This window comes from Sarcophilus harrisii, chromosome 3 (assembly GCF_902635505.1).
Source record: "Sarcophilus harrisii chromosome 3, mSarHar1.11, whole genome shotgun sequence".
Classification (NCBI taxonomy): domain Eukaryota; kingdom Metazoa; phylum Chordata; class Mammalia; order Dasyuromorphia; family Dasyuridae; genus Sarcophilus; species Sarcophilus harrisii.
The window spans coordinates 555754019-555780892 of record NC_045428.1 but is presented as its reverse complement, the minus strand read 5'-3'; the positions used below and the strand labels follow the sequence as shown (position 1 = coordinate 555780892).

The following is a 26874-nucleotide window of genomic DNA, read 5'->3' as shown; positions in this document are numbered from 1 at the left end:
CATTGATTTTTCTTTTTTTTTTTTTTTTTCTGAGTTGCTTTGCCCCATTTGGGAGCCGGCCAAACATTCCCCTAAGAATGAAAATTTTGACCCATTCCCTCTGCCGTGGCTGAAAGCTAAGACTATCAGTCCAGGGAAGCTCCTGGCTGAGCCCCAGCACCCTTTCTCCCAGAGCTTCTGGTCAGCTTGGCCAAGGGAACACTCCCATCCATCTCCCTAACGTTAGCCCTACAGAGACAATTTGGTTTGGAGTCAAATGCTTGAGAAAAATGTACACACAGATCAGGGGCAGCCCCTCTGCCTCCTGCCAAGATGCCTGAGTGCCCTCCTTGGCACAGCACTATCACCCTTGCCCTAGTGTCTTTCCACTTGGCAGAGACCCTTCACTCTCCTTCCCAACAGCTGTTTCTCCCAGGACTCCTGTCTGCTTGTTTTTTTCAGCTCTGATAGGAGTGATGAAATCTTTGCTCAGGAAGCCTTTTTAACCTCCCCCCCCCCCCAACTTTCCTCCCCACATAGATACACACATTTTACCTCCCACTGTGGCAGGGGCCCTCACTGGGACCACACAGGATGAGAGGAGTGCCTTCCCAGGAGAGAGGCCTCTGGCTGTTCTTGCTAATACAGAAAGATTTTGATTCCTCCCCCCACCCCCAATCCTTGCCTCACTGCCTGAGAAATCCTGCCTTCTCAACCAGGAGCCCCAGGGCTGGGCCTACCCTAGGTCTTCCTTTTGGGGCAAAAAAAGTCATTGAAGATAACTGATAACCCTGGCTAAGTGCAGCCCTCTCCCCTCGGGTGGCCTGGGAAGGGGGCGACTCATTTGTCTCTGACCTTGAAGGGGCCCTAGGATGAGCTGGTTTTATGGCCAGCAGCTGTCCCTTACCATCCCCTGGCCATCTTTAATGGGCTCGGAAAGTTTCATGAAGGGCCCCAAGACAGGAAGCAGCCTGTTTACCCTAAAGCCTTACAATGCCCCAGCTGGGTTGAGCTTCAGCTGTTGCAAAGACAAGCCATTTCCTTCTGGGCCCCTGCTGAAGCAGGATCCAGACTCCTGGTGATGAGGTATGGATTGTGGTCTCCTAGTACTCCAGAACATCAAGTTAAGGCCAGTTTGCAGCGAGAAATTCGCTACACAAAAGGCTGTGATAAGAAAAGGCACTTTATTAAAGAGAGACACCAAGAAGTTCACTTGGTAGGCAATGTCAAAGAATTGCAAAGAGACATTTTCTCAGGGCTTACTTTTATACAGAAACAAAACAATTTAAATTTTGTATCCGAAAGGAACATACATGAGATAGGGTGTGGGACGAGAGTCTTTCTCAGGGAATGTAGGGTCTTCTGGGTGAGGCTGTATTGTCCTCATCACTGGTACCCAGAGGTAGATTTGCTTTTTGTTTCCTTATGAGGAGGGGGGAGTATTATGACAAGAGGTGTTTAGTATTTCTATATGAACATCCTTTTTTAATTCACACACACACACACACACACACACACACCCTCTACCTCATTTGTTTGCTCCTCTGGGAAGAGTAATAACTAAGGATTTATGTGCCCATCAAATTTCCCAACTGTGACCTGGACACAAAGTAAGATTGAAAAAGGCTCAAAGGACTCATAAAGGAAAGGAGCCTAACAGATCCCCTAATCTACCCACCACCATTTTGCAAAAGAGGAAACTTGGGTCCGACAAGGAAGTTACTTACCAGAGGTCACACAGCAAGATCCAGGTCTTATGATTTGGAACCCAATACTCTACACTTCAGGAGAGAAGGATGCAGTGGATAAGGGGAATGGGAATCCCAGAACACCACCCTCCTGGAGAGCTGTGCCCCAGGAGAGCTAGCAAGCTGAATTCTATCTGGTCCTTTATGAGCTATGCCCTCACAAAAGGTCATGGTATGCTTCCTGCTGGGGCCCAGAAAGAGTCAGCTGGTGGCCTTGTTATATTTCCTGGACTCTCCAATTTGGAAGCAGTTTCAGAGCATATTCCCTGAGCAGAGATCTGCTCAACAGTGTCGTTTGGCCTCCCTTTGTAGATATAATTCAAACAAACATTTATTCTACTGATAACTTTTTTTAATATCACTGTCACTCCTTAGTGATTTCCATGTGTACACACACACACACACACACACACAATCTTCCTTTATTACAAAGTACAATTAAACAAACCAACACACCAGTTATATGTGACAATGCATACCTCTTTCCACACCTAAGCCTGCCAATGTCTAAAGAGCAGTCCTCTGATGATGAAGTCAGATACATCAGCATTCCATCGAGCCATCTATGCTGTATGTCACTTAACCCCAATTGCCTCTTCCCTCCTCCCCTCCCCCAAAAGATATTCATCAAGTACCTAATATGTGAAGGGCACTAAGCTACATACTAGGTCTGCGAGAGCAAAAAGTTCTCATTCTATTAGTATGAGAATAGGGAGTAACCATACAGAAATATGCATAATACGAGGTAAACCGAGAAGGGAAAGGCTCTTAACCCCGCCAGCCTTCACAAAGGAGGTAGTACCTGAGATAAGACAAAGACAAGGTGAAGAAGAGTAGGGATGAAGTCAGAGTCGGCATTTTCCCACCCTCTGTGGGAAAGAGGGGAAGGGAGTCGAAAGGGACCATCTGGGGCTTGCAAGGGCAGAGAAGAGGGAAAAGTAGGCTGCAGAGAGCAGTGTGGAGGAGAAATGGGAGTCTAAAGGTGGGTCTAATGGGAGAGCGGGCAGTAAAGTACAAAGGGAATCCATTGGAGGCCGGGCTGTGGAGGGGAGCCTCTGCAGAAGTTCTGGGGGAAAGGGGGGGGGGGGGCCAGGCAGTCGTGGAAGGATCGTTGAAGAGGCCGGGCAATGCAGGGGAACCCCGGGGAACGTGACAATCCAGAATCATCAATTAGGGCCTGGAGGTTTGGCTAGAAACAGCGTTGGGGTTCTGAGTTTTTGGTTGAGGACTTGAGGAGGAGCCCCGAAGTGCGGAGACTGAACTTTAGGACTGGAAGGGTGCAGGGTGAGGACTACGGGTAACATAGGAGCAGGTTACTGAGCAAGGGATGCATCTCGGGGCAGCCCTGAGCGAGGAACTGGGGCCGGGATGGCGCTGGACAGGGGTGAAGCGGAGGCCGGGCACGCACCAACGTAGGGCGTGAGGTGGAAGTAGAAGGGAGCTGAAGCTAGTGTTGGGGCGGGATCAGGGCCGGGCGGTGGTCCGAGCCGCTTTGGAGGCGGGGATAAATCCGGGGGGGCGGAGTCTGGAGCTGGGTGCGGACAAAGCTCCGGCCCGGGGCAAAGCCGGATCCGGGTTGTGGGCGGGGCCTGAGCTGGGAGGAGGTGGAGGCTGAACCGGGTCTAGGTAGAGGCGGGCAGGACTTAGCGATGGTTGTGGGAGTGTTCTGGTGTCCAGGCTCTGGGTTGGGGTGGTGCTTCGTGCTGGGGGCGGGTACGGAGCCCCGAGCGGGCGGAGGCTGCGGCGGGGTTGGAGGATGGGGGCGGGACCAGCGTCTGAGGAGAGTGGAAGCTAAAGCTTCCCAAGTGGCTGACTTGGGAGGCGGGGTCTGATGGGGGGGAGTTGGTGTTGGGGGGGGCCAGCACGAGCTGGGGAGTGGAGGCTAAAACTGTTTGGGTTGAGCGCGGAGGATGAAGCTGGCACAGACCTGGAGAAGGGGTCGGGTGTCGGAGCTGGTTTGAGGCGGGGCTGGGGGCGGGGCCGCACCTGGAGAGGATGGAGACTGAAGGTGGGATCGGGGTTGGGGCGGGGCGGACGACGGGGTTTGGGGGTGGCTGAGACCGGGGGCGTGGTCGGCGCCAGCGGGGCGGGGCCTCCGCGTCTCGGGCCCAGGGCGCCATGCCGGGCCCGGACTGAGGGGGCGCTGCGGCGGGAGGCCGGGCGGGCGGCGGCGGGGGCAGCCGCAGCAGCAGCCGAGGGGGCGGAGCGGACCTAGAGAAGCTGCCGAGCCGCGCAGCGAGCGCTGTGTGCGCCGCCGCCGCCGCCGCAGCTGGTGCTGGTCCCGGCCCGGCCGCCCTGTCAGTCCGCTCGTCCGCCCGGCCCGGCCCGCAGGACGCCGGGGGGGCAGAGACGAAGCGCAGGCCGCGGCCGCATGAAGGAGTGCGAGTACCAGCAGATCCGCCCCGGGGCCGCCCCGCCGCCGCCGCCCAGCGCCCCCCAGTCCGGTTCCGGGCCGCCCCCGACGCCCCGCAGGCCGAGCTCGGGCCCTGACTCCGCCGCCCTCGCCTCGTCCGCCGCCTCCGTCCGGCCCTGCCGCAAATGGGAGGTGTTCCCGGGCCGCAACCGCTTCTACTGCGGCGGCCGCCTCATGCTGGCCGGGCACGGCAGCGTCTTCGCGCTCACCGTCGTCCTCATCGTCACCACCACGACGCTCTTCTTCATCTTCGAGTGAGTGAGGAGGGGGCGCCCCACCCCCGCCCCCGCGCGGCCGCTCACCTCTGGCCCTTGTCTCTGGTGACCAATGCCGTCATCCGCAGCCCTCCCCTCCTCAGGCCCGTGGTCCGCGGCGTCCTGCACGTCCTCCGTCCCCGGGTCAGCTCCCCCCACCCTCTGCCTCGTGGGTCACCGCTGCCCATCCCTGTTGCCCCGCCCCTTGGGGTCATCTCCGCGCATCTGTGCACCGTCCCCTCCCCCAGGATCATCTCTGGCCATCCCTGGACTCATTGTCCCCTTGGGTCCTCCTGTCCCTGCCCTCTATTCCCCTTGGATAAGCTTTGCCCATCCCGACCTCTCTGTCCCCCTTGGGTCGTCTCTGCCCATCCCTACCCTTCTGTCCCCTTTGGATTATCTCCTTCCATCCTTACTCCTCTATATCCCTTGGGTCATCTCCTTCCATCCTCACCCTTCTGTCCCCCTTGGTCATCTTCCATCCTTATCCCTGTTTCCTTTGGGTCATCTCCTTCTTACTCCTTTGTCCCCCTTGGGTCCTCTCCTTCTTACTCCTTTGTCCCCCTTTGTTCATCTCCTATCCTTCTCCATTTATCCTCCTTGGGTCATCTCCTTCCACCCTTACTCCTCTGTTCTTGGGTGATCTCTAGTTATCCCTATTCCTGTCTCCCTTGGGCCATCTCTACCCATCCCTATCCTTCTGTCCTCACCCTTCTCTCCCTTTTGGGTCATCTTTTATTTCTATCTCCTCTAGTCGGCTTGGGGCACCTCCACTTATCCCTATTGCTTCTGGCTCCCTCAGTTTAAACTCCTTTTATCTTTACATGCTCTGGTCCCTTGGGTCATCTTCCATCCTTGTGCTGTCTCCTCCCATTCCTGTATCTTCTGTCCAGCTTGAGTCATTTTCTCCTATCCCTTTTCCTTCTGGCCCTCTGGGTATCATCCCTCCTTGGCCCAATCTCTTTTGGGCCCCCTTGGGTCCTTTCTGCCCAGCCCTGTCCCAACTGGCCCCTTTGAATCGTCTTTCTTTTCTCCCTTCCTCCCCTGAATCTCCTCTGGTTCCTTTGGCCCTCTCACTTCCCATTGTCTTCCTGCTAGCCTGCCCTTCTGCTGTCTCCTAATGATTAGTGCTGTCTAGTAATCGAGCCAGCTCTGGAGGGTTCAAGCCCTTCAGTGGAGGCCTCAAGAAAAGTCTCAATGAGCACTTCTTGGGAGACTAAATGGCATTCCTGCATAGGTCTAGATAGGGTGTGGATGCCATCTGAAATGATCCATCTCTCTGTTTCTTGGTTTTTAATCCCACAGCCTAAGCTCCTCTGGATCCTTCATCTTCATCCATTCCATTTCCCTCCCCTACTTTAGTCATGTCCTTTGTAATCCCTCTGCCCATTTCAACTATCTCTCTTTACTTCTATCTTTATCTCTCCCCTTCAGTCATATTATTCTCCATTCTTCCCTTCCCTCAGGAGTCATTCCCTTTCTTTCTCCATTCCCCATCACTCCTTTGTTATCTGTGTCTCTCCTCTGATCCCTCTAAAGCTTGTCTTAGTTCTCCTCCTTTTATTTAAATCCCGTGGGGCTTCCTTGGCCCTTTCTCTGCTTGTTTTCCCCTGGAATCTCCTGAGCCACAATCACCCTTTCCCTTGGTCCCCACAGTCTTGCCCAGTCTCCCCGCTCAGCCTCCTTGTATCTCTTGTTCATACATTTCCCATTGCCCTAGATCATCAAGATTTATTAATAACAATTATTTCTTATTATCTTAGAGAAGAAATCTATAGTACTTTTATGTGACTGCTTTTGCTACCCTCCAGGAGATTTTTTTTTAACCTCCCCTGTCCTTGTGGGGGTAGGCCTGATCTGGATATTAATATAGTCTTTCCATTTTTCAGATAAGGAAACTAAGGGTAAACTCATTCCAGAGTGTCAGAGTACATGACACAGGGAACATTTTTCTCTAAAACCTCCTGCCTGGACAACCCTACCTTTTTCTGCTCTTTTGTCCCTCTCCCTTCTTCCTCCCCTCCTTTTGTTATCTTTGCTAAGACCTAGAAAGATCTCATCAGTCACTCCATCATTGTCTCTGCATGTGGCAATAACATTTTCCTTTACACGTCATTATTTCCTCCAGCACCACTTATTCGCCAGCTCCAAATATTACTTGGGGCAAAGGTGAAAGAGAAGTTACCTTCTTTCTTCCCCCTCAACATGAAATAGGTTTCCTTCTGTGTTTATCCCATTCCTGTTCCTTGCTAGGCCAGGTCAAGATAAAGAATTCTGAATGCAGATGGCATTTTCCATCCAAAGTTTATTGGGATTGCCTTGGATTGAGATCTGAGATCTATTTCATAACAACTTCAGTTGCCCCCCTTCACCCTCCCACATGCTCTTACAGTACTTACATCAGTGCAGAAGGGGAGGTAGAAGAACAGGCTATTTCTTTCTCAGCTTCTTTTGAAGCCAGTTGGGAACTTAGTTTAGAGGTACCTTCAGGTGGGCTCACCTACCCCATTTGTACGCTGGTGAGGGGGGAAGGAGACCAAGCACTCTCCTAGATCTCTTTGATTGGGCTCTAGAGCATAAGCTGTCAGCAGTGGTCCTGGGTGTGGCAGAGGCCCATGACTCCTCTGGAGTATAGAATTTAGGTCTGGCACTTTGGATAGGGAATTTCCTTGGACTGGTGAACATCGTTATTTGATGTCTAGTTTGTCTCAGACAATAATGAGACCGAGTATTGGGGGTATGACATGCTTATGGGCAAACTTGTGGGGTTTGTTTTCTTTGCCTCCTGAGTGAAAGGTGAAAGTTTGGTTTGAGAGTTTGGGTACTGGACCAAGACTGGTGGGGCAGCAAACTTGGTTGCTGTAGCAGAAAAACGTTGTTAATTCCTATCAATGGCAAGAACTAGGGCATACACAAAGAATCATCATATCTTGTGATCTTTGAAGGGGGTTGTGACCTTATAGTCATTATCAATAGCATATGACAGCTCTTTAGTAGGTGATTTCCCAGTGTCAGTGATGTCACAGAGAAAGAGAATATTTTTTTTATTTTTATTTTTTTTTTTATTTAATAGCCTTTTATTTACAGGTTATATGCATGGGTAACTTTACAGCATTAACAATTGCCAAACCTCTTGTTCCAATTTTTCACCTCTTACCCCCCACCCCCTCCCCTAGATGGCAGGATGACCAGTAGATGTTAAATACATTAAAATATAAATTAGATACACAATAAGTATACATGACCAAAACGTTATTTTGCTGTATAAAAAGAATCAGACTCTGAAATATTGTACAATTAGCTTGTGAAGGAAATCAAAAATGCAGGTGGGCATAAATATAGGGATTGGGAATTCAATGTAATGGTTTTTAGTCATCTCCCAGAGTTCTGAGAAAGAGAATATTATTCAGACTTGGGGGACCTAGGTTTCTGTCCTGCCTGTGCCACCCAAAAACCGTGTGACTGTAGGCAAAATACTTTTCCTGTCAGAGCTCAAGTTTCCATGGGGAAATTTGAATGGCTGCATTTGGGAATTGGAGGGCCTCAGTTTAAATCCTTAATTCTGCCATTCATTAACAATGTGATCTTCACCAAGTCTTTCTAGACCTCATTTTAAAAAATGAACTGTTTAGATTTTCTGATCTCTGAAGCCTCTTCTAGCTTTAAGCCTCCAGACTCATGAATAGATGCTTCTTCCAGGCTTCAAAGCTTCCTCTGTCCCCCAGGATATCTAGTTGTATGTAAATTGAAGAAGGTCCAAATCATCCCTGTTTCTTGCAAGTGGCACCAGTGCCAGAGGGCTGTGGGATTGCATTTTTCCTATTGAAAATGAGTGAAGTTCAAAAACCTGACATACTCAGGTGACTTGTCGCTAGAAACCAGGCCCTCGGGGCAAGTAGTGCCATGATGCTTGTAGATACCTTAGGGGATATGCCCAGAGAGTGAACTGCCTGCTTCCTGCTTCTGTGATGCTACATTTATTTATTTGGCTTTCTTACACCCTTTAGGGCATATTTATTTATTTACTTTTAGGTTTTTATCTTCAGTCTGATTCTCTTTCTCTTCATTCTGTCCTCCACCTTTGAGAAGACAAGAAATATAATATCCATTATATATATGAAGTCATGCAAAACATATTTTCATATTTGTTATGTTATAAACAACAACAACAGAAAGCAAGAAAAGCAAAGAAAGTGAAAAACAATGTACTTCACTCTACTTGGAGTTCATCTGTTTTCTCTTTGGAGATGGATACCATTTTACATCATGAGTCCTTTGGAATTGTTGCAGATCATATTGATCAGAGTAACTAAGTCTTTTACCGTTGATTATTGTTACAATATTGCTATTACCGGGTATAGTGTTCTCTTGGTTCTGCTCACTTCACTGTGCATCAGTTCATTTGTCTTCCCAGGTTTTTCTGAAACCATCATGCTTATCATATCTTGTAGCACAATAGTATTACATCACTATCAGATGCCACAATTTGTTCAGTCATTCCCAATTTGATTTTTTTCAGTTTTCAGTTCTTTGCCATTAAAAAGAGCTACTATAAATATGTTTGAATATATAGGTCCTTTCCCTTTTCCTTTAATCTCCTTGGGGTATAACCTACTAGTGCTATTGCTGGGTCAAAAGGGATGCACACACAAGGCTTAGTGACAATGGGGCTTAGCTCCAGAATGGTTGGACCATTTCAATAGAGCTTCCCCAACAAAGGAACTTACATTTTAGTGAGGGACACAACATGTACATATGTTCTTCTCTAGGCAAAGCCTTCTCTGTTCTTAGCTGTGGAAGAAATGTAAAATTTTGCTTTGATAAAGTCGCTGTTCTCATAGAGCTAACAGTCTTGTATAGGGTCAGGCCACAAATACAGAATACTTTATACAATATTACACCCTTGTAGTGCACTAGAAAGTTAAAAAGCCAATGCAGTATGAAACCAAAGAGAAAAGCCTTCTGAGAAAGCTTCCTGGAGGAGGCAGCCTTTAAGTTGGATAGCAAGAGGAGGGAAGATGCTTCAGACAGGGACTAGGGTGAGCAAAGCCACAGAGAAACATGAGTGAAAGCTATGTGGAGGAAGGGCAGAGGCTTGTCTAGTTTGGCTAGAGAGTAGGAATCTATGGAAGGAAGTAGTAGAAGGAATTGCTGGAAAGATAAGGCAGGTTCAAATCATGGAGAGTCTTGAGTGCCAGATTTAGCAGTTTGACCTGTATTTATGACTTCTGATAGTGCTTTAAGATTTGTAAAGTGCTTTACACATTATCTTCTTTGAGCCTCATAACAGCTTTGTGAGGGAGGGGCTGTTACTATCCCCATTTTACCGATAAGGAAACTGAGGCTGAGAGAAGTTATGTGACTTATTCAGAGTCATATAGCTTGGTGGATATCTGAAGCAGGATTTGAACTCGAGTCTTCCTGACTCTAGACTCAGCAGTCCAGCTTAGATGATTCCATAGACAATAGGGAACTGAAAAATTTGTAGCACAAGTCATGTGTCCAGATCTCTGAAGTCTCTTTTAGCTTTAAGCCTCCAGACTTATGAATAGATGCTTCTTCCCAGCTTCAAAGCTTCCTCTGTCCTCCAGCATATCTAGTTGTATGTAAATTGAAGAAAGTCCAAATCATCCCTGCTTCTTGCAAGTGGCACCAAGTGCTAGAGGGCTGTGGGATTGCATTTTTCCCATTGAAAACAGGTGAGGTTATTTATTAACAAAGATTATTCTAGCAACAGGATAAAGGATGGAGGAGGGAGAAATTGGGGATGTTAAATTGTCCAAGCTCTCAATGCCAATATAATTAGTTTTGAATCCCAGGTACTTTGGGGATACCCTTGGGTCCTTCACCAAACTAGACAGTGACTGTAACTGGGCTCCTTTGGAAACTCCAATGCTAACAGCTTAGATACCCACAGGCCTCCGTGCCCATTTCTGGACCTTTTCACCTGGAAGGTTACAAGACTGGAATTAGATGATCACTTTCTGTTCTGAGTCTGAGTCTGTTAGATGACGCCTCATGAACCTCTTGATTTGGGCTGTGAAGTCACTCACGAAAAGGCCGGCCAGCCTCTTTCAGGAGCAGGATGATGTCTGTAGCCCTCTGGGAGGTGGTGGGTCCATCTGACCAATCTCTCTCTTTGTTGTAGCTGTCCTTTTCTGGCCCGCCACCTGACTCTGGCTATCCCCATCATCGGGAGCATGCTCTTCTTCTTCGTCATGAGCTGCCTGCTGCAGACAAGTTTCACTGATCCTGGGATCCTGCCCCGAGCTACTCCCAACGAGGCAGCCGCCCTGGAGAAACAGATCGGTGAGCCCCAGACCGAGCTGCCCCCCGTACCCGACTAGCTGTCTGAGGTCAGGTGGTCCTGATCCAGGGCTGCTGCTTAGCATCCTTGTAGAGGACGAGTGGAAGCTTCCACACACACACACACACACACATCCCCAAGCTTAAAATCCATTGCACACCTTAAAGTGTTGTCTAAATGGTAGTCACTCCTATTACAATTATTTGTGGAGTGGGAGCCCCAGAAGGCCGGTATCCCTGGCTTTCCTTCTGTACACTTTGTGCTCTGGGGGTCTCCTTTCCACCTAAGCCTCTATGTGTTTCACTGGGCTGGCAATTTGAACTCCACTGACTGTCTTAGCCTCCTCTGGCTCCTTGCTGCTGAGTTGCTGCTGCTTGAGTGTTTGTCACCTCCGGGGCTTCCTGAAGGTGTTCAGTTCCTTCCTCCATCATGGCTTTGAAGTGGACTTGTGAGCCCCCAGCTGGCTCTGGGGAGCCCTGGTGGCCTATGGATATTAGAGCACCACCTACAGCTTCTCATCTCAGGAAATCATTTAGCTCATCAGTGGTAACTGCAGAGTTAGGTGGAGGGAGGGAGAGATCTAACTTAATGTGTTCCCTCTTCCTTCCTTTTTTCCCCTCCCCCCTCCTCTGTACCTCTGGCTGCCTAGGCCCCTCCCTTCCCCTCCCTCTTGTTGTCATTGTCTGCTCTCCTGCTCTCAGCTTCCTTTCTCCCCTAATGTACTGTGTGTCCCTTCTCTCCTGGCTCCCCAACCTCCACCAGGCCCCACCCATAGGCCGGGGCTTTGTTCATTGGCACAAAGAGCTTTTCCTTTCTTGGATTGCTGAGGAAATGTAGCCCCACCCTCCAAGGATTCAGCAAAAGGATTGTCTGATCTATTTCATGGGGGAGAGGAGGTCAGGGGCCCAGACTCAGGCTCCTCTGGGAGCCCTGAGATAGGCCCCAGGCTGTTTGAGCAGTTGAGGATGAGGGCTCAACTCTCTTTTGAATTGCCTTCAGGTCATCTCTAGGCTGTGTGAGGGTGGAGAGGTAACTCCCCCATCAGACCTGAAATATAGTTTAACCACTGTGATCCCAGGAGGCTTCAGACTAAAGAGTGGGCAGAAGTGTAGGATGTGGCCTTCAGATTTGATCCTTCAGGAAGCATCTTGCCTTTAAAAGAGTCCAGAATTCTTTTGAACAGGTCAGGCTCTCAAAGCCAACAAGAAGAAGACAGTAGCCAGGAGCTCAGCTTTCCCAGGTAGGCTGCTGTTTTAGCCACAAAGGTGGTGGGTGTCACAGCCAGAGCTCCAGCTGGGAGAAAGGCCTCTTCCAGGGCAGTGACAGGATGGCCTTGTCCTAAAAACTTAGGTGACCAGAAGTCAGAGGCATAAACAGGCCTGCCTGGGCGGTTGCATCCTAGGAAGACAATATACAAGAGAGCCACAAGGTGATTTTTGGAACAAGGGTACAAGGTAGAGAGATGAGAAAAAGCCTCCCCTTCAGATGTCAGTGTGCAGCAGGAATGGAGTCGGGCTTTGCCTGATAGTCCCATGTGCAATGTTGGCCCTCTTGTCCTGGGCTGGGGATTGACTACCTCCCCTCCTATCCCCCACTATAATAGCCTTGGGAGGCCTAGGTACCTGGATCACTGCACTCTAGAAAGTAGTGGCCGGAGGCCCAAGTCTTCTGGCTGCTGCTGGAAGGAATAGAAGCCCGTATCCAGATTGAGGGAGGCCATTCTGCCATATTCTGCACAGATCCAGGTGGCCACATTTTAGAAGGCACCCAGACAAGCTAGAATGTCTGTAGCAGAGGGTGTGACTGGATTGGTGAAGGTCTGTGGTCCATGTCATTGTCTTTGAGTTGAAGGAACTGGGGGTGTTTAACACCCAGAAAAAAAGAGTCAGGAGGAGGGGGCCAAGAACTGCATGGTGCAGAAAACAGAGAGCAGCTGTGAATAGAGTTTCTGAGAGGGAAATTTGGGCTCATTATGAGAAAAAAACAGGCTCCTAAATGAGAGAGCTGTCCAGTAGTGGCCCGGGCTGTCCGCAGGCTGGGTGTGCTCCATCCCTGGGGGTCCTGTTGTTTGTCCTTATTCTCGAAGAGGACCCTGACATCAGGGAGAGGGTGCCATTACATGCAAGTGAATTGGATTTAAGTGATAGAGGCTGGGCAAGGTCACATGCCTCACTTTCCCCTCCAGAGCCATCTGGAGGGTCCTGTAGCAGAGGCTGCCTGACCCCAGCAGGTGGCTTCACTGCCTCATGTGACAGTGGAACTAGATGGTCTCAGGTTCCTTCCCATGCCGAAAAACCACAATTCCAGGCAGATGAAGGACAGTAAATATTTGAGTATAACAAACACAGGAATTGAGATGTGGCTAATTTTGTTTCACAGAATTAGATGTGAATGCCAAGGAACTTGTGGAGGAAGAAAAACTGAAAGCCAGTCTTGGAAGGGGGAAATTGTTGAAATAATAGAGCATTGAACCTGAGCTCAGTCAGGCAAGAAGTGTTTGTTAAATGCTTCCTGTTTGCCAGCCCCCATGCCAAGCATCAAAGATACAAAGAAGGGCAGCAGAAGTCCTTGTCCTCGGAGCACATACAGTCTAACGGGGGAGACAACTGTCTAGTAAGGAGGGATGCACAATGTCTTTATGGAGTGACTGGATGGGTAGACAGGAAACTGCCAATCAACCTGATAGACAAGCTAGGAGGTCGCTGGCCTGGTGAGGCATTGTGTTGAACTGGGCTGCTCAAGTGTCTCACTTTCTCTGACCATAGAACCTGTGGTCCATAGAACACCAGTGCTGTCCATGGGGTTTTCTTGGCAAAGATATTGAAGCGGTTTGCCTTTTCCTTCTCCAGTTCATTTTACAGATGAGGAATCTGAGGCAAACAGGGTTACCCAGCTACTCAGTGTCTGAGGCTAGATTTGAACTCGGGTCCTTTAGGCCCAGTGCTTTATCCACTGAGCTACATAGCTGGCCTCCTGAACTAGTACATCTACTCGATATTACCTATGTATAACCTCATACTTCTTCTTTACCTCCATCCCTGGAATGCTTTCCTTCCTCAACTCCTCCCCCACATAGAATCCCCCTCACTTCCTTCAGATATTTAGAGATTCCAGGATCTAGAAAGTCTAACCCAAGGACTCCTATACCCCAGAGGGAAGGGACTCTCATTTTTTTCTTTGTATCCATAGCATCTTCCACAGTGCCTATCGAAGTAGGCAAGTATAAATTCCTGGTGAAGGAATTGTTTCTATGATCTGTCCTCACTTTGATATTCTTTGTTCTGTGGTCCCTTCATGCTCTGATTTTCTGTGTTCCAAGGTTTCTTCACACATTGATGTTCTGAGCTCCCTGCCTGCTCTGCCTCCTTCCTGTGTTCTGTGCTTCCTCCCCGCATTCCAAGTTCCCTGCCTTGCTTGGCTCTTCCATGTGTTCCGAGCTCCCTGCCCACATTCTAAGCTCTCCGTCTATTCTGTCTCCTTCCTGTGTTCTGAGCTCCCTGCCTGCATTCTGAGCCCCCTGCCTGCTCTTCCTCTTCCCTGTGTTCCAAGCTCCCTCCTTGCCTGCTCTGCCTCCTGCCCATGTTCCAAGCTCCCTCCTTGTTCTTCCTCCTTTTTCTATTCAGAGCTTCCTCTGGATTACATGAGTTTCTGAGGCTGTGATTAGGTCCAGATGTGGTTGCCCTGGCCTATGTAGCCATAGGTGAATGAGGGGCAGACGCCCAAGTCCTTATGACCTCTGGATTTTGGCTTCCTGTTTGGTGACATTTAAGCCACTGAGTGTGGAAACAATACCGTAGTTCGTGTGTGTGTGTGTGTGTGTGTGTGTGTGTGTGTGTGTGTGTGTGTGTAAGAAGACAGGCAAGGAGGGCAGAGGGGAGCCTGACACGGCTCGGCACTTTGTGGCAAGTTCTCGGGTTCCTTCAGTTCCATCTTTGAGTCTCAGCCTTGAGCCTCTGCCTCCTGACAGTTCTCATAAGGGTGCCTGGAGGCAGCTGCCCCAGCCCGGCATCCCCATGCTGCTCTTCTTCATGAGAAATGAAATTGAACTTTAAAGCCATAATGTTGGCTTTGTTTGGCAACGAAAAGAACAACCATTCTTTCTTTTTTATTTATTTATTTATTTTGGCTGAGGCAGTTGGGATCACACAGGTCACGCAGCCAGGAAGTGTTGTGTCTGAGACAAGATTTGAACTCGGGTCCTCCTGACTTCAGGGCTGGTGCTTTATTCACTGCGCCACCTAGCCATTCTTATTGGAAAATGTTTTCCTTTTTGCTTAGGATTCTTACAGGGTTGTGGCTCTCCGAATGGAAGCTGGGACCCATGTATAACAGAGGAATTACAGGGAAGAATTTGTAGGGTATCACCACCAGCTCCCATAGCATTGTACAGATGAGGAAACTGAGGCTCAGAGGGAGTAGAGAGACAGGCACGATGATGGCCTGCAGGAGGAGGATAGAACCAAGAGCAAGAAATGGAGAGGCAGGATATGGCGAGTCACTCAGGCTGAGTTTGTACCTCATGGGTTTAATGGTCTCTAAGGCTCCTTCTAGTTCTGAAGCTAGATCCTCGGTGGAATGGTCTTGCTTAGAAGCTTGCCATCCTCCTTTTGTTAGAGACTAGTTTACGAACAGGAAGTCCTGTCCGATTGGGAATCTCTGGGAGCAACCCCAGGTCACAGGGCCAAGACTCGTGGGCAGGGCTCCTGCTTCGGGGTGCCTCCCATCCCCCCAAGTCCCCTGGTACTACAGAAGCCATGTGACTTCTGACATTTCTCACTCATTGACCTCAGTACCACCCACAGTTCTTACATGATAGCTCCTCTTTCATCCTCCCCCAGTTCTTGAAGCCTGGGGAAATTGGGTGTGAGGAGACTCACTTCCTTTTTTGGAGGGGTAGGTTTGATGAAGTAGGAAATCTGGCCATCAGAAAGTTCTGCAGTTGGGTTTCGGTTAGATTAGGGCATGTTGCATCTCTTCCCTCTCTCCGCCCACTTACCCAGTGCCTAGGGATAGAAGGCTCAAGCTGGCTCCTCTCTGCCTGGGTTAGACCTGTGGGCAGCCAACAAAAGTTCATTCATTCTGTAGCTATTCCATGCCCACTGGTGTTCAGAGCCCTGCGCTAGCCACTGTGAGAAGAATGGCAGTGCCCGTCCTCTCCTGGGTGTTGGCAGCCCAGGAGTCATTTTCTCTGTTCACAAAGGGGGTTCAGTTCCTAGGGTCAGCCCATGGTGGCTCATTTAACCCATGAGAAGTAAGCTCTAGGACAGCAGGACCCCACCATCTCTCTAGAATGGGGTTCCTCCTGGGAATGCCTGAGGTGTTCCAGGCAGCTTCAGGAACAGAATGCCCTGAGACAGCAACAGTGTCAGTATCTAAATTTAGGTACTTTAGAGGCTGTGAGGGCAGTACTCTCGTTCAGCATTGGTGACCTGCTCAGGGGGAGATTTGAACCCAGGGCCTCTGCTTCTTCTTTACCACAGTGTTTGGAGGCTAGCCTTGGAGAGACAGTCAGGTATAAGTCCTTGTAATACATTTTGATCTTTTTCAATCCAAGCTGTCATGTCATTGACATTGGGAGTTCCCAAGAAAGAACCAGGGCCCTAGAGGCAGGATGTGGCAGAGGCTGGTATGGAACCGAGACCTCACTTCCTGGCTCCAGGGATCTTAGACTGAGCTGGGAGGAACCTTCAGGGTTATGGGGTCCTGTTCCCAAGGACATTGAGATGGAGAGGAAGTGGCTTGCCCAGGGATCACCCACCTAGGAGATGGCCCAGGCCACAATGGAACTCTATTCTTCCTGTATCCAGGCCCACCAGCCAGCTGGCCAGTCTACCCCAGGGGACACTTCCTTTGCTGGTCCCTTATTACCTGTTCTTCACAAACTCTTCTATAGCCCTTCAAATCAGGCAGTTAACAAGTCCTTATTAAGCACTGAAAGTATATTGGCACCACACTAAGCAGTGGAGAACTCCCAGTCTACTGGGGAAGACAAGATGCAAACTACTGTTTGCAGACACCCTGTGTACAAACAGAATAAGTAGGAGGTGATTAACCGAGGGTAGCCATGGAGAGATGGGGAAGGCTTCCTGTTGAAGGGGGAACTTAAAGGAAGCCAGGGAGGTCAGAGGTGGAAGAGGAGGGAGAATGATGCAGGCGTGCTGGGTGGCCAAAGAAAGCCCTGAATTGAGAGGTGGAGTGTCCTGTGGGAGGAAGAGCCAGAGGCCTGTGTCCCCAGATCCAAGAGGAGATACGTCCTGGGGCTGGTGCAGCCAGGCCAGTTTGGCTGGACTAGGGATAAGAGGGGAGATTAATGGGCCATGACTGGGAAGCTGCAGTTACTCCCTCCTAGGGAAGCCTTAGATCTAGGAGCCAGGGAGGGAGAGGTAAAGGGTTTTGAGCAGAGGAAGAACATGACCTGAGGTCCCCATATGAAGAAGATTAGTCTAGAGCTATAATAATCATGGGCATTATATTGTCCATAATGAACATCTGCAGCAAGGTGGGAGCACTGCAAAGAACTGGGGATGGGAGGAGGGAAGGGAATAAGCATTTATGTAGCACCTACTGAGTACTAGGCACTATGATAAGCACACACTCAAAAAAAGGAAATATTTTATTTGGTCCTCACAACAATGTTAGCCCCATTTTGTAGTTAAGGAAACTGAAGCAGAGATTGAGTAACTTGGCCAGGTTTACACAGCTAGTGTGTCTGAGGCTGGATTTGATTTCAGATCTTCCTAACTTCCAGCCCACTACTCTGGTGTGCAAGCATCATGGGCTTGAGGAATCAAGCAAACTTGTTACTTGGTCTCGCTCTTGACCAGGCCTGTGCTGGACATGGGGGATACAACATGAAAGTATCAGCCTGTACCCTCCTAAAACTTTTAGTCAAGCATATACTTGTGTTAGTCCACACCAGCTAAATACAGACAAGGTAAGAGTCTTGCCTTGGAGCAGCCTCATTCGGCATGATGGGAAGACCACTGGGCAGGATGGGGGTCCCCGCTCTGGGCCCATCCCTCGGCTTTCTGAGGTCTTTGAGATGATGGAATTGGTGAAGGGAGCTCTAAGAGCTTCCTTATCAGTGGGACTCTGTCTCTACTGATCCTCATAACAATCCTGGGAGGAAAGTGTTGTTATTACTCTTGATTTATAGATGAGGGACCTGAGACTAAGAGAAATTTATTCAGAGACAAGGAGGTGTCCAAGGCAGGACTTGAACTCAGGTCTTTTGCCTACAAGTCCAGTGCTCTGTCTGTTTGGCTGCCTGTCACTTAAGGATTTAAATTGTTAACCTCTAACCTTCAATTTCCTCATCTGTAAAATCTGAATAGCTTGTACTTCTCAGGGGTATGAGGCTCAAATGGATGATACTTTTGCAGACATTAAAACACATACATAAATCTAAACTGTTATTATAGTCATGTTTGAAGTGACCCCAAGTTGAGAAGGATAGCTAGTACATTATTCAAGATCTTCATAGGCTAGAACATCTGGCCAAGACTAAGATGGAAATTTAATAGAGATTAAAAAAAAACCAAACCAAAAACTTCTTACCCACAAATTAGATCTTGTCTAATCTCTTGATAACAGCTTGTCTGAAAAAGATGTGGAGGGGAGCACCCTTAGTAGACTCTTAACTTCAGAATAAATCAGTAGTGATGTGACAGCTATAAAAACTCCTGTGTTCTTCTATAAAAACTAGGAAGTCGGAAGATGTAGAAGGAAAACTTACTAACACTTAGAACTGTCTGCTGCAGAGCCTAGTGGCTTCCCACCTCACCTTCAACAGAGTTAGGGGTGTTCAAACCTCGCTTAGTTTGGAGGCGGAGCAGATGGTCTCTGAAGCTCCTTGTGGCTCTGAGATTTTGTTACTGGGATTTTAATCAAAAGCTCCAGACTCTTGGGCCCAGGTGTCTGCAAGGACAGTGACAGCTTGGAGAAGGATGCTGAGCAGAGGGTGAATCTGAAACATGCATGTGGATGTGCCCATTAAGCCATCGGCTCTTGGGGCTTGCTGTCAGCCAAGCAGCCAGGCCTTGAAATGTAGATGTTGGTGATGGGGATTATAACATTAAGAGTGGTTCACGTTTTTGTTGTGCTTTAAGGTTTGCAAAATATAGTATGTATGCTATTTGAGACTTAGATTAACCTTGTGAAGTCAGTACTACCATTACCACCATCTTCCAGTGAAGGAAATTGAGGTAGACAGCAATTAAGTGACTTGTCCAGGGTCACACAGTTGGTGCCTGCGGCTAGATTTGAACTCAAGCCTAGCCCTCTGATTACTCTACCGCCTCACTGCCTCCCTTTGTATTTGGGCGTGATAGGATCACATAGTCTCAGAGGTAGGGGGCAGTTGTCCAGCTCACCCTCTCCTTGAGCAGGGGTTGCCTCATTCTCGTACACAGTTGGCCAGTGGCTGTAAAGCTTAACTGGTTGGCACACGGAAGCCTCTGACTCCTCTCTGTCATCTCTCCCTTCTCCCTCCTTTCCCCTGACTGCAGCTCTACACATTCTCTCATGTCCTTCCTTCCCCCCGTTGTCCACCATTCCCTCTTGAGTTGAGGCTCTTGTTCGCACTGCCTGAGCTATGGCGGTAGCCCCTAATTGTTCTTTCCACCTCTGAGCTCTCCCTGTCCAGCTCTTCAGATGCTGCCAGGCTAATCTTCCTGACAGGCTGATCTGGTGATGTTTCTCCTTTCCTCTTCTGGGGTCCATGAAGAAGACTTCAAGCTCCTTGGCCCAGCCTTCAGGTCCCTCCCGTCTGGGACCAGCCAGCCTTTCCAGGCTTGTCTCAGGTCACTTTCCTCAATGAAGTTGCTGCTCCAGCTGCCCTGGACCAATCTCCCAGTCATGCCAGCAATCTCCTGCCTTGCGTCCCTTAGCCTGTAATGCCCTTCATCGCCTTCATCCCCTTTGTCCCTTTCACCTGTTGAACTTTTCCCCAGCTTTTGAAGGTTCTCTCCAAAGCTGCCCCTTCCAGGGAGCTGGTCCTGAATCTCTCCATCAGTGCAGACCTTCCCCTGAGCTCCTTCTCATGTTTTGTACTTTGGTAATGAATGGTCTACTAGACTGAACCCTGTAAGAGTAGGGACTAGGTCTGGGCTAACTTTCCATCTTTTTCCAGCATTGATTGTGCTCCACACATGCATAGCAGGTGCCTAATTGTTGGCATCAGCGATCTCCTGTGTAACTTTGTTTACCAACTTGTAGTGTTTTGTCCTGGCTGTTGGTCAGTAGGACCCAGGTTCCATGGACTCCTCTCCTTCCTGATAGGCCCTGGGATCCTGCTGCTGCCTTGATTTGACCTCTGGTTTCCCCCTCTTTCTCTTTCCCCTGCAGACAGTACTGGCAATTCTACCTACAGACCTCCCCCGAGGACCAAGGAGGTGATGATCAATGGGCAGATGGTGAAATTAAAATACTGCTTCACCTGCAAGATGTTTCGACCTCCCCGGACCTCACACTGCAGTGTATGTGACAACTGTGTGGGTAAGTAGTCTGGGAGGGGGTGAATGACAGGAAGCCTTGCAGGGAATGGGGTGGGGAACATGTCTGACATCACCCTGTCCCCTTCACCGAGTGAGGTGATTACTGTTATTGTGTGTTAACTTCAGTGATTTCAGATGCACAAAGCACTTTCCTCCCAATACTATGGTGAATTCAGTGTTATCCCCATGGAGGCTGCAGAGTGATAGAAGCTGACTGGAGCCCTTCCAGCCCCCCAGAGAAAAGTTTCACAGCTTTAGTCTCTCCTGCCTCCAAGCCTAATGTCCCTTGTGACTTGGGCAGGCCTGCATCGGCCCCTTCTCCCCAGGACCACATGGCAGAGGTGCCAGCCTAGAATCATAAGGCCTCAGCTTAAGTTCTGGCTCTGCCACGACTGGGGAGCCATGAACCCAACCAGGCCTTCCTCTGGGTGTAGTTCAGATTTTCTGTGGTCACAATCAGCATCTTCCTGTCCTCACTGTTACCCGTGCCCCCATTCTCTTAGTGACCCATCTCAATACCTCAGTGGATAGAACAGAATCAGAGAGCCGGAAAGGACTGGAGGTCACTCTGCCCAGCCCCTTCCTTTGGCAGAGGGGGAGCCAGGGACAGCATGGGCATTCAGAGCTCTTGCTACTGCACCACCCAGAGAAGGGGTTGGAGAAGGCAAGCGGCCTTTCTCAGATCATGTCACTAGATATTGTATGACTTCTCTGTAAAAGTGAAGGATTGACTCGGGCCTGGTGGCACATGGTTACAATCCCAGCTATAGGTGAAGGTTGACTGGCAGATCTTCTGAGCTGCACTTGGCCTCTATACTAAGTTTGGTATCAGTACAGCTGAGCCCTGAGGGGTGGGAGTGGGGGCTACCAGGCCGTCTGAAAGTCAAAGTGGAGAGACGAGGGAGGGAAGGAGAGAGGAAGACAGAGACAGAGAGAGAGGAGAGAAGATAAACAGAGAGAGGGAGAGAAAAGGAGAACCAGAGAGAAGTAGGGCGGGAGATTAAAGGGTCAGGATAACTAACAGTTGGATCTCTCCTGGCCTCTCAAACAAGAATTCTTTCTATCACATACCTGACAAAAGTCCAGCGAAAGGGAGCATGTTGCCTGCCACTATTGTTAGGAAGTTTCCCTTTACATCAAGCCTTGATTTGCCTCTTTGCAACTTCTAGCCGTCATTTCTCTCATTCTGATTCCTGGGACTAGATAGAACAAATTAATCCCTTTTCTACATGGCAGCCCTTCAGATCCATGAAGCTAGCTATTACCTCCCAGTAAGTCAAAGATTCTTAACTTGGGGGCCATAAACTTCTCATTGTTTTTTAATATTTTGATCAATTCAGGTGATTTAGTATAATTGGCTTTTGCTGTCATCTTATGTTCTATTTGATGCATTTAAAACCTTTATATGAAGAGTCCTTAGATTGCTCCAAACCCCATAAGGAAGGGTCCCTGAAACAGACAAGGTTCAGAGCTCCAGCCCTGAGTCTTCTCTTCTCCAGACTGAACACCTCCAGCTTCTTCAGCTGGTGCTCACATGACATGGACTTGTAGATCTTTTCTGTTCAAGGTGCTGCCTTGCTGCTCTCCAGCATATCAGTGACCTTGAAGCATGGCACATGGCATCCAGAAGATGAGCAGAGCAGGGCTGGCACTCTCTGAACCTGAACACTGCCTATCTTTCTCTCTTCCTTCCTCTTTCTCCTCTCTGTCTCTCCATCCCTCTCTCCTTCCCTTTCTCTCTCCTCCCTGTTTCTCTTTCTGTGTCTCTTTCTCTCTCTCTTTCCTCTCCCCACCCTCCTTTTCTCTCAGTGCATTCTAAGATTCCATTAACTTCTTTGGTCACTTAAATGAAATAGAATATGCACAAAGCACTTTGCAGCCTTAAAGTAACTGCTACATGAGTGTTAGCTATCATATCACTGCTTTCGTGATGGCTCGTATTGAATTTTTCCATGCATTAAAACCCCTAAATATTCTTTCTCATATCTCATAGATTGTTGGTTGGTTCTGCCTTCTATCCCTTAGGGCTTAACTTCTTTTATTTTAATATCAGAATTTGCATTTATACCTATTAAATTTCATCTCATAAGCTCTGACCCCATCTCAGAGCTGTCCAAATGTTGTAAAATTTTGATTCTGCCATCCAGTGGTAACTGTCCAGCTAACTTTGTGTCATCTGCGTATTTGATAAAAATGGCATCATTATCTTCGTCTGAGTCATTGACAAAAATGTTAGATATCCCAGGGCCAAGCACAGATCTCCAGGGCACCCCACTGAAGACCTTCCACATGAACATCAATCTGTTGAGGACTCATCTGTAATCCAGTTACTTAATCGGTCCTTTAATCACTCAGTGATATCATCATGAATTGCCACGTAGTCTACTTCACTCCCATCTTTTCCAAGAGCACAGCATGAGACACTGCTGCATACTTCATTAAAATCTAGGTAAATGATACCTCCAGCATTGTGCTGAACCACTATTCTAATGGTTACATCAGGACCCTGCTGTTTCCTGGGACTGCAAGGCCCCTTCTGGGAATTTTCTTAAAGCAGTGCACATCACATCCTTTCTAGAATTTGGAGTCTGGAAGAGGTATCCGAGATTCATGAAAATTTCATGACTTGTTCTTGGTCCCTTAACTAGTGTCAGGGTTTGAACCCATATTTGTCTTCCTGACCAGTCCGGGCTGATATGCACTGGGCCACACTGTTTCTACACCAATTTCATAACCTGACAAAAATGGAGAAACATCAGTCTGACATGAGCTGTTGAAGTTATGTAGGCACTTTGTGATCGCTGCTTCCTTTTCTTGCCATCTTCTCACCATCCTTTTGAAAATATCTTTCAGACATGACTCTTTTCAATAATGAAATGATTCAGGCCAGTTCCAGTGATCTTGTGATGAAGAGAGCCATCTATACCCAGAAAGAGAACTGTGGGAACTGATGTTGAACCACAACATAGAATTTTCATTTCTTTTGTTGTTGTTTGCTTCAATTTTATTTTCTTTCTCATTTTTTTCCCCTTTTTAATCTGATTTTTCTTGCGCAGCAAGATAATTGTATGAATTCATATGCCTGTATTGGATTTAATATATATATTTTACCATGTTTAACATATATTGGTTACATGCTATCTAGAGAAGAGGGTGGGGGGAATGGGAGAAAAATTGGAACACAAGGTTTTTCAAGGGCCAATGTTGAAAAAAATTATCCTTGTATATATTTTGAAAATAAAAAGCTTCAATTAAGAAAAGAAAAAAGAAAGAAAATTGGCAAATCTAAAAAAAGAAAAGAAAAGAAAAAATCTTCCAGAATATCATTGGGAATCTTGAGTTAAACTCACTGGTTTCTGATGTGCCAACTCCATTTTCTTTCCCTTTTAGAGGAAACCAGTCCAACCTTTGACCTGCTCCAGTCCTATGCCTCCTCTCCTATTTTCCTCCATGACTTTTGATAATCACTGATGCTATCTCCATAATCACATCTAGCAGCTCTTCTCAGGTCATAGGACTGCATCTAGGACAGCTGCTGCTCTTTTACTATCCTCTCCTCCTTCATCTTGGGTACTAGAAGAGGCAGCCTGGCAGGCACAATAGAAGGAAATTAGGAAGACTTGGCATCTCTCTATTGGTTGAGTGAGCCATGGCCAGATCACCCAACTTCTCATTTCTCTGGGCAACACTGTTTTTTGTACAGGGGAAGTGATGTGTTTGTGTGTGTGTGTGTGTGTGTGTGTGTGTGAAAACATTTTATTTATTTATTTATTTATTTGAAACTGAAATTCCCTCTTCTTTTCTTTTTTTTTTTTTTTTTTTTTTTTTTTTTTATTTCAGAAAGTAAAATTAACCCAGGAAGAAAAACAAAAATGCAAACAGTACCTCCCTCCACCCCCTCCCCCAGATGGCAAGCAGTCCTATACATGTTAAATATGTCATAGTATATCCTAGATACAATATATGTGTGCAGAACCGAACAGTGCTCTTGTTGCACATGAAGAATTGGATTCAGAAAGTAAAAATAACCCAGGAAGAAAAACAAAAATGCAAACAGTACATTCATTTCCCAGTGTTCTTTCTTTGGGTGTAGCTGCTTCTGTCCATCATTGATCAGTTGAAACTGAGCTAGATCTCTTTGTTGAAGAAATCAACTTCCATCAGAATACATCCTCATACAGTATCGTTGTTAAGGTATATAATGATCTCCTGGTTCTGCTCATTTCACTTAGCATCAGTTTATGTAAGTCTCTCCAAGCCTCATCCTGCTGGTCATTTCTTATAGAACAATAATATTCCATAACAGTCATATACCACTATTTACCCAACCATTCTCCAATTGATGGGCATCCATTCATTTTCCAGCTTCTAGCCACTACAAGCAGGGCTGCCACAAACATTTTGGCACATACAGGTCCCTTTCCCTTCTTTAGTATCTCTTGGGAGTATAAGCCCTGTAGTAGCATCGCTGGATCAAAAGGTATGCACAAAAACATTTTATTTTTAATGTTACACTTGAAGGTTCAGGAGGCCATCTAATCCAAGGTGTTCCCTGACAAGATTCTGTATTATAATATCCTGACAAATGTTCATCCAGCCTTTCATCAAAGACCTGCAAGGGAAGCTGAGCAACAATTTTTTTTTTAATTTTTAAAAATATTTTTTCCCCAGTTACATTTACATGGTCAATACTCTTTAAAAAAAAATTAATAATACCTTTTTATTTTCAAAATATATGTAAAGATATTTTCAACATTGCAAAACCTTGTGTTCTAAATTTTTCTACCCCCCCTCCCCACCATCTCCCTTTCCTAGACAGCAAGTAATCCAATTTATGTTAAATATGTGCAGTTCTTTTATACATAGTTAATACTCTTAACATTAATTTGCAGAGAAGATGTCCACTTGCATCAGTAAAGGGCGTTTTCTCTTACAGGAATTCCATTTATGGATGTCAGGTCCAATCCTATTACCTATTCTCATCCATTCTCTATTAATCATATTTGTTCCATTATTTTCAGACTAAATGTCATTCTCCTTGGCACAGGAAACAGAAGACAAAACCAGAGTTAGAAGTCATGATCTCATGCGCCCCAGGCCCCTAGCTTCTCATTTCTTCAAATCTCCTTTACACTCTTTTTGTGGGCCTTTTCTTTCATCTTGTATGTTAGCACTTTGGCACCATTCTGATGGGTCCTGTGTTCTCCACTAAAGATTCTTCCCTCTGCCTTCTGCACCTGCCCTGTTAACATTGAAGCCAGTGAGCATTTGTGCATCTGTCTGCTTATGTGTCTCTCTGCATCCAAGGCAGATTTCCTTTGATGTATCCCTTTTTCCTTCTGATCAGAGTGGTTTCCCTTTGGGTTTTCAGAATTTCATTCTTGAGTTCCCACACATGCTGGACTCTTCCCCTTACAGAGCTCCAAATGAAAGGAGACCACCTGCCTTTTCTTTGTTCCTTCTGAAACTTGCTCTTCCAAATGTGGGCTTCTTCTACAAAATCCTGGGCAGAGAGATCCCCTTCTCCCAAGTTTCCCATCACTTCCCCTCTACAAGCCAATTACCAGATTTGAAGTTGGAAAGGGACCTCAGGTCATCTGATCCAACTCCTACTGCCCTTTGATAAGTGAGGAGACCTAGGTCTAGAGGGGAACTGAGTTGTCCATGGCCTTATGGGTAGGAAATGGAAGAACTAGGACTTGAAGCCAGGACTCCTGCCCCTGAATCAGTCCTGCAGCTCCTTCATTTTGCATAGGGGGAAACGAGCCCAGCAAAGGGAAGGATTTTGCTTGAGATCACATGCTTAGCCACTGACACAGGCAGGATGGCAGCCCGTATCTCCTGACTCTCAATCTTCTTTTCTTTCCATTTGACCTTTTAAATTGCACATGAAATTATTTAGTAAGTGGAAGCCATGGACTCACAACCAGTTTTAGCTTTACCCATTAATGGATAATTCTTTGAGAGCCTCCTCCCTTACCAGTTCTAACTTATGACATTTCATCCATGGCAAGCATGGGGTGCTGCTGCTGTGCCCTAAATTGGTGTTTCGGTGAAACCCCTCGAGAGAAGGGGTGAGGGAACATTTTCCTCAGGGCTGGAGTTCAATGGGTGTAGCACTGAGTCAGGAAGTCCTGGGTGATCCACTTCACCTCTGTCTGCCTCAGTTTTCCAAATGCAAAGTGAGAATAAAACAGCACCTACTTCCCAGGATTGCTGGGAATAAGATAGCATGGCAAGGGCTCAATCTTAAAATGAGAGATTAACGAGATGCTGGCTTTTATGATTCCTGTAATACTAGTGCTAGCTGACATTTATATGGCACCTACTGTTTGCCAGACATGGTACTAAGAACTTTACAAACATACTCTCATTTGATCCTCACTACCAATTTATAGTAATTAACGGACATTCTTGCTGCTAAGTGCTAAAGGAAGTGATCAGGTCTTCATGTTAGTGAAAATCAGATCTGGAGTAGAACTTTTTCTTAGTTGGGGCTTCATGGGGCTGGGGATCTCACTCCCCCTTCAGCCCTTCGAAGCATGAAATTATCATTAAAGCAAGCCAAGAAGCAATTGAGCACTCTGCTTTTGATAGGAAGTGCTGAGGACATGTAGCTAGTTGGAGTCCCTCCATCACTCTTCTCTCATGGCTGAGGGCCTGGCTGCTGAGGGATTTT

General features: G+C 47.5%; 1 protein-coding gene across 6 annotated transcripts in view; it reads left to right on the top strand.

The window, feature by feature from the left end:
* Nucleotides 1-3826: 3826 nt before the first annotated feature.
* Nucleotides 3827-26874, top strand: part of ZDHHC18 (zinc finger DHHC-type palmitoyltransferase 18) — a 37001-nt gene continuing 13953 nt past the window's right edge. For 2 of the 6 annotated variants that reach the window (XM_031962509.1, XM_031962510.1), the window contains exons 1-3: nt 3831-4394; nt 10543-10703; nt 20047-20196. In XM_031962509.1, the coding sequence (XP_031818369.1) occupies nt 4099-4394; nt 10543-10703; nt 20047-20196 (607 nt within the window). In that variant the 5' untranslated portion in view covers nt 3831-4098. Of the gene's footprint in view, nt 4395-10542; nt 10704-20046; nt 20197-26874 lie in introns of all 6 variants that reach the window. The other 4 variants (XM_031962507.1, XM_031962512.1, XM_031962508.1 and 1 more) reach the window with 4 other exon arrangements.